The sequence below is a fragment of the Strigops habroptila genome, chromosome 23 (genome assembly GCF_004027225.2).
Source record: "Strigops habroptila isolate Jane chromosome 23, bStrHab1.2.pri, whole genome shotgun sequence".
NCBI classification, from domain to species: Eukaryota; Metazoa; Chordata; class Aves; order Psittaciformes; family Psittacidae; genus Strigops; species Strigops habroptila.
The window spans coordinates 1,426,311-1,434,202 of record NC_044299.2 but is presented as its reverse complement, the minus strand read 5'-3'; the positions used below and the strand labels follow the sequence as shown (position 1 = coordinate 1,434,202).

Sequence of the window (7,892 nt, the reverse complement as noted above, 5' to 3'; positions counted from 1 at the left end):
GGGACAAACATAAGGACTGAAATAGTGCTTTCCTGACCCCCAGATCCTAAAGCCTGTGTCTGAGGAGCGCTTCAGATGCTGAGCTCTGTCCCTGGGATGTCCGTACAACTGAATTCCCCCCAGCCCTCCGTCCCCCACCTGCTCTATCAGATTGACTCCTTCCCTTGCTCTCTGGCTTAACAGCGCAGTTTCCCTTTCCATTTTGGACAGGGAGTGCTGGGTTAATGCCACCCGCGCAGGGTGTCAGCATTGCACAACCGTTAACCCTGGCTGGATAATGCATAGTCGGGATAAACAAAAGGAAGAAGAAGCAGCAGCGAATTCTCTGCCGGTGACACTTTCTCCCAGCCAACAAACACAAGTTTTATGAGCTAACCCCTCTGGATGCCGCATTCCAGCTTGGTAACATTTCGGTAACACATTGCAAACGTTTGACTCATAGAAACTTGGAAGGCTGGAGCCGGGGGAGGGGGAAGAGCGTCACATTCCCATTCCCGGGCAGGGGTTTGCTTGTTGGATTCTTGAATTTATTTGTGTTTTTACAAGAACTGCAACTTTTCTCTCTCTGTTTCATGCAAAAGAAGCGTTGGAGCCCGACGGCTTTTCCCGTGCTCGGGAGAGGGGCTGGAGGAGGAGGAGGGCTTTGCCAAGGGAGGAACCCAGGGCAGCTCAACTCGCTTTTCTTCTGCAAGTGGTTTTTTTTTCCTTTCTCCCTCTGTGTTCCCAGGGCAGGGTTGGCTTTCTAGGTTTGATAAAGCATTTCCTTCCATTGTCATTCTATACGGCCTCTGGGCCCGTCTCTCAGTCCCTCCCCTTTCGCCGTCCCCTCGCTTTCTCTCTCTCTTCCTGAACTTTAGTGAATCTTGAGATATAAAGAAAACAGCTGCCTCCCTTTAAGCACATCTTGAACAATGAGACCTCATCTCCAAGGGCTTTAATTCCTCTGGATGCAAGGACAAAGCCAGGGTGAGTAGCCTGTTAGTAACTCTGCGGTCACCACATCCACAAACGCAGCCGTTCCCGGCGGGTGCTCGTGTCCAGCCGGGTCCTGTTGCTGCTCTCAGGCTGTGGAGGTTTTGTGTAGCACAAGAATAGATGCTGTAAGCGTTAAAAATCTCCCCATCGGATTCTGTCCCCGTTGGAGAAGGTTTTGCCACCTGGATTTGGGTCACCCGCTGGCTCCCTTCCTTGTGAGACTGGGCAAAACCCGGCTCTCTGCAAGGTGGGAGGAATCCTGAGCTCAAAGGCAAAGAAAAACAAATATGATGCAATCAGGCGTGATCTGAGCTGGGCTGCGGGAGGGGGATCTGTCTGCAGCTCTGGGGCTCTGCAGGCCAGGGGAGACACTAACAGAGGACCTTGGAATGGCACCGGGTGGGAGACACTCTCATAACCCAGGGGTGCGTGGCTTCGCTGTGCTGTGCGGACGCTGTGGACCTTCCTGTGGTGTCTGTGGTGTTTCTGCTCTCTTGCCTTCAATAAGAATTTTCCAGTCTGGTTTAAATGGTGAAGTGAGAGATGTGCTGGAGCACTGGGAATTTCTGCTCAGAGCAGGGGATCGGTGGTTTGCAGCCACTGTGCCCATGCTGGGGACTGCAGGAAATGGGCAGAGGTGCAGTGTGTGTTGTTGTAAAGTGTTATCTGGAGTCTGGTTTTGCCCAAGTGATCTGTTTAGATTGTTTCATGCACAAAAAAGCAGGAGGCAAAGTACAGGAGATCTCTGCAGCAGTGTGGTGTCTGTTAATAAGGGAATTTGGGATGAGTGATGAAGCTGCTGCCTAACGTGCACTTTCCAATATGGGTCTCCAGTCTCACCCTCCCAGCAAACTGTAACTGATTCCTATGGGAGACTGTGATGGACAAAAAGGCCGATCCCAGAGGAATCTTTCAGATCTTCCCAAGGAATTGCATGCCACAAAAATAAAGCACATTGTAAACCTGCCAGCTCCTCCTCCAGAGCAGCTTCCCAGGACACTTGCTCCATTCGATGCGCATCAAACCAGCTCTGTGCTCCTGGCACTTCCCCACTGCTCCTTCTGGCAGGCTTTTGGTAGCAGCTGAAATGTGCTTCTCTTATGAAATCCTCCTTTGAAGGTGTTTGCATTCCCTTTGTGCTCTGATGTACTCACTGCTGAAACCACCCTTCTCTTTGCTGCCATCAACTTACTTTGTTTGTCCCAGGTGGCAATGGGAGGAAAGGAGCAGGGACCATGATTCTGAAGGGTGTCTGAGGTCAAATAATCCCCTCTCTCACTTGTACCAGCTCCTCTAGTTGCTGAATAACTTGCAGTGCTTTCCTTACCTTCATGTTAGTTAAGGGAACTGGGGGAAAACTGGTGGCGATGTGGTACAGGGGATGCATGGTGGTGGTGTGGGAACCTGCAGTGCTACAGAAGCAGCGGTAGGACAGTGGTAGTAGATGTGCTTCAGCAGATGGGAATTGCTGTGTGCTCAAGAGAATCATAGAATCTGGGGCATTCACACCTTAGGTTGGATATAAGGCAGAAGTTTTGCCCTGTGAGGGTGCTGAGGCGCTGGCACTGGGTGCCCAGAGAAGCTGTGGCTGCCCCATCCCTGGCAGTGTTCAAGGCCAGGCTGGACACAGGAGCTTGGAGCAACCTGCTCTAGTGGAAGGTGTCGCTGCCCGTGGCAGGAGGGTTGGAACTGGATGAGCTTTAAGGTCCTTTCCAACCCAAACCATTCCATGATTCTGAAACATTTAAAACATGACTGGCAGTTTTCTAGGAGACCTGCATAATTTGTGGCTTGTGCAAAAGTCATCTAGAGAGCCTGTATGGTCTGTTACGTGGAAAGTCAGAGTAGGGTAGATATATCTTTGAGTTTTTCCTCTATAAAGTCACATTTCTGGTCTAGATGGTGTTTTCCCTCCATCCCAGAACAGCTGTGTTTGTGCCATTTGCTCTTAGCCAGAGACATCTATTACATCCAGCAGCTTTGGGCAGCTCTCTGGTATCTCTGAAAACAGACTCAGAGTTGTCCTCAGGGATGGCCATGAGCAGGATTACTCCAGGGAGGATCAGAGCCTATAGACACAAGGGAAGCTGTCACATTCACCTTAAATCCCAATGACTAAGTTGAAGGAGTTGGATAAAATTGGGCTTTAAAGTAGCAGAATAAGGGAGGTGAAATGAGCATCTCCAGACTTGATGCTGAACAGACCTCAGGTCTGTGGCAGGAGGAAGCCTCCAAAGCTGTTGTGCTACTGCCTGGGACAGGCATTTTTCCAGCAGGAGCTGACGCGTGTTAATAGAAATGTAGATGGAACCTTCAAATTTAGTGGAGCTTTTCAGAGCCATAATTGTGTCAAAAAATTGATTTTCAGGAGGAGAGGAGAACTTTGTCACCACATCCACCACTGCAAGTCTTCCCCACCTCTGTGCCCATAGTCCCCTCCATAGCAGCCTCCAGGAGCTCCTCTGGGTTCTTGGCACTTGCACAATGAGGAAATTGGCCAGCAGTTCCATATTAGCAATCAACTTTCCAGGGATATTGCATGTATTTTCCAGCAAGGGATGGAACAGCATCAGCAACCCTCTTACCTGCCAGGCCAGGGCTGCAATTCTGCACTAGGAAGGACCAGACCCTGTTTAAAGAGGCTCAGACAAGAGCATTAAGAGGGCAAACACCCAGAGAGGCCTCTCCTTGTAGTCAGATCATGTCCTGGCTCTAGGTCATCATGTATTGTCCCTGCTGGGATGGTCAGGCAAGGCACAGGGATTGCCACCAGCATCACTCGTTCCCTCTGACAGCCCCAGTGTCACACCAGCAGGCAAAAGGGTAAACTGGCAAAGGTGGGAGGGACTGGTGGGGTGGCAGTGCTGCTTTGTACACACTTGATGTGTCTTCTTGATAGACTATCAGAGATTTTGGCATTCATTGTCCTGTTTATGGCTCCATTCACTTGGTGAAGCTGAGCTTGGGGTTGCTCCGTGGGGACTGTCACACACGGAAGGGAAACTGGGACAAAGAGCTTGGAAACAGCCACCTGGACCAGTTGGCATATTGGGTTGGAGGTGACATGGTGTGTTTGACCACTCTCATGGTGCACAGGGGCAGGAAGTGCTGGGTACCCAGCTGTGACCTTATTGCAGTGACAGTCTCCTCTTGGCATCTCTCCTGGTCAGACGCAGCCATACAGTGTGTTTGCATCAGGAGGATGATGCACATTAAATATGTATTAATCGGGCTTGGTTAATTCATCAGGAAGTTTACTTTAAAAGCAAATAAAGCCAGGGAGCAGGCGAATGAGGGAAACCCCATCTTGCCTGAGCTGCAGGCGTTCAGGCTGTGCCTGATGGTTATAATATCACCAGACAAACTGCTAAATAATGAAGTTTTGTGTGGTGGCCACACAGGAAGACCCTTATGGCCACACACATCCCTCCATCCTTGAAATTTGCTGTCCAAGCCCATTGTGGGGCTATCGTTTGCTTTGGATTAGTTATTCCCTCAGCCTGTAGCTGGATCTAGCTTTGCTGTTGCTTTGGCATCTTTTACATGCGCTGAACTAAAGTGCTCTGCTTTGTGTAGGGCCATGAAACTCATCCTGAGCTCTAGAGGAAGGTATTGTCCATGGCAGGGGGTTGGAACTGGATGAGCTTAAGGTCCTTTCCAGCCCAAACCATTCTATGATTCTGCAGCACTGGTGCAAACCTACAGCAGAGTGAGTGTGTCGGGAATCGAGGTGCTGCAGCTTGCACCCTCAGAATGAGGGTGGGATAGAAGGAGATGGAGATGGTCAGCATGTCCTCTCTGGTGCTGCTGCAACCCAGGGCTGCCAGTCTGGCTTCTATCTGCTTGTCCCCAGGTAGGCAGACAGGTAACACTGTGGTTCAGCCTGCTTTAGCCTCTCTATTTCTCACCCCAGCCTCCTCCTCCCTGGTAACTGCTCCCCATTCTTTGTCCTTGAACCATTTCTCACCACGGTGCTCGGCGACACGGAGAAAAGCGTTTGCTCCCTTTCAAACCCCAAATCCCAGCACAACTCCAGCCTTTTTGTTCCTTTATTTCTGTGCTCGCTTTCATGCTGGGAGAGGAGTTTTTCCAGCCAGCCTGGCTTTGGGAATGCCCAGGGCACCAGACATGTGCAGAATGAGCAATGTGCAGCTTCAGGGCTCAGCCTGCAGGACCCTGGGCTGGCTGGACATGGCTGGAGGACCTGAAGGCAGGCAAAGGAGGGGGCTCATTCTGGGTTTTGGAGACAGAGCATGGCTTTGAGGGGAATATAGGCTTTCCAGGGATGGGTTTTATGTTGGATGCATCCTGAGGCTTCAGGTTTGGAGCAAAACCATTTCCTCCATCTCTTTGTGCCTGTGCTTTAAACCTGGTAAACAGCACATGTTTGGTTTTGGTCACTTCTTGGGTGAGACCCAGACCCTGTAACTCACGTGATGAATACTGCAGCAGAGTTTACTTCTCCTGGCACAGAGGCAGATCCGAGCACTGCCAGTACATGGGATAGGGAGGACCTGGCTGTTGGGACCTGCTGACCTTTCAGATCAATGTCTTTGCTGTGATTTATCCGGACAAAAGGGCTTCAGCACATTGGAAAACCAATGTGAGATCCCTGGGCATTTCACAGCCCTCAGCATCCTCTGGCCCCTGTACTGGAGGTGAAACCCTGAAAGAGAGGCTCGAGATCATATTGCTGTTCAATCCTAGGAATGATTTATAGTCCAGGGACTATAACTCCTGTAGTAAGAAAAGACCCCTCTTCCCATTTCCTGAATTCATTATATTTAAGACAAGTGAATCTGCATTAGAACCAAAAAAAGCGATAATCTCTGTAGCAGATCAGAAAGGAAACATTCCTGTACATGAAACTGAATCTCCAACCAGAACTGAGACAAGCAAAGGAGAGACCAGACACAGGGACCTGGCTTGAAGCCACATGAAGTCATAGGCATCTGAGATGGGCTTTGGGCAGGAGGAAGGAGCTATCTGCCAGCTTAGTGGTTTAAACAGCCCCTAAAACATGAGAGGTGGGTTCCCATCTCTTGTGGACGGTTGGAAGGCACTGAGCTATTGCTGTTGTCCTTGTGCAAATGCTTCTCAACCTCTTCTTCAGAGCCATAGGGCTGGAGAAGGAGGGTTTTAAATGAAGTTGGGATTCCTGCAACGTTGGGGATGTGTGCGGCTGAGCTCAGATGCAGCTCTGGCTGTGAGCAGTGGTCCTTCACCAAACCCAGGAGTTGGGGACATTGCTGGAGGCCATGTCCCCACTTAGAATGTCTTCCACTTAGAATCATAGGATAGAATCAACCAGGTTGGAAAAGACCTTTAAGCTCATCAAGTCCAACCGTTCCCAGCACTGCCAAGGCCACCACTAACCCATGGCACTGAGGGCCTCGGCTACACGCTGTGTGAACACTTGCAGGGACGGTGACTCCAGCGCTGCCCTGGGCAGCCTGTTCCAATGCCTGAGCACCCTTTGGGGAAGGAATTGTTCCTCAGCTCCATCTAAACCTCCCCTGGGGCAGCTTGAGGCCGTTTCCTCTTGTCCCATCCCTTGGGAGCAGAGACCAGCCCCCTCCTGGCTCCATCCTCCTGTCAGGCAGTTGCAGAGAGCGAGAAGGTCCCCCCTGAGCCTTCTCTTCTCCAGACTAAACCCCCCAGGTCCCTCAGCCGTTCCTCATCACGCTTGTGCTCCAGCCCCTGCACCAGCTCCGGTGCCCTTCTCTGGCCCCACTCCAGCACCTCAATGTCTCTCTTGTAGTGAGGGTGGCTGGGTCCTGGGATGGCAGCACCCAGCCAAGAGGTTGCCTAATCCCTTCTGCTTTCCGCACATGCAGCGTGAGCAGTGTCTCCGCGAGGGGAAGAGGACGAGGGCCCTTTTCAAGGTTACAAGCTTCTTATTTTTGGACGCGTTTCCCTGCCGCTGGAGCTGACCCAGGCTGTGAAGCTGTTGAAGTTTGAGGTCCTTTGTTTGTTTAATTGAAGTGCTGTTTGTTTTTGATCACAGGCATTAGATAGGCGCTTCCTCTGCAGGCAGGAAGCAGTGATTTCCTGTTCGCTCGCTGGCCAACTCTCACTGCGCAGGAAACCTCACTCTGCTGAGTGTTCACTTTTCAGGCAACAGTTTTGGAAGGTCTTTCATGGTGGGGTTTTGTTTTCTCTCGATTTTCCTTCTTTTTTTTTCCCCCTCCCCTCTGCAAGTGGCCCTGGTGGTGCTGGGGCTCCATAGGAAGGATGCGTAGGGACAGCCCTGAGCCAACACGCAGTGGGCTGAGCACACTAGGTGATGCTCATTGCTGAGAATGGTTCCATTTAGGCTGAAATCATAGAATTATGGTATGATTTGGGTTGGAAAGGACCTTAAAGCTCATCCAGTTCCAACCCCCTGCCACGGGCAGGGACACGTTCCATTAGAGCAGGTTGCTCCAAGCCCCTGCGTCCAACCTGGCCTTGAACACTGCCAGGGATGGGGCAGCCACAGCTTCTCTGGGCACCCTGTGCCAGCGCCTCAGCACCCTCACAGGGAAGAACTTCTGCCTCTATCCAGCCTGCAGCTCCCCTGTTTCAGTTTGAACCCATCACCCCTTGTCTTGTCACTACAGTCCCTGATGAAAAGTCCCTCTCCATCATCCTTGTATCCCCCTTCAGATACTGGAAGCTGTATCTCCTTGGTTACAACCATGTGCCCAGGTCAGTCTCATGAAGCAGCAGGGACAGGGTTTGAGGAGATGCTTCACATCTACCTAGGTGTTTGTGGGGTGGAAATGAGATGCTTAGTCATTTCTATCACGGAATGGTTTGGGTTGGAAAGGCCCTTAAGATCATCTAGTTCCAACCCCCTGCCACGGGCAGGGACAGACAGGCGGTAGAGCGATTCCTTGGCAGCTCCATGCACATGGAGATGTTTTTACTTGGTG

At 51.1% G+C, this 7,892-nt stretch overlaps 1 protein-coding gene across 1 annotated transcript in view; it reads left to right on the top strand.

Moving 5' to 3' along the window:
• The first annotated feature begins 566 nt into the window (after positions 1 to 566).
• The window catches only part of HDAC7 (histone deacetylase 7), an 80,601-nt gene continuing 73,275 nt past the window's right edge, over positions 567 to 7,892 (top strand). The window contains exon 1 of the mRNA XM_030510480.1: positions 567 to 966. Coding sequence (XP_030366340.1) covers positions 948 to 966 — 19 coding nt within the window. The 5' untranslated portion in view covers positions 567 to 947. The remainder of the gene's footprint in view (positions 967 to 7,892) is intronic.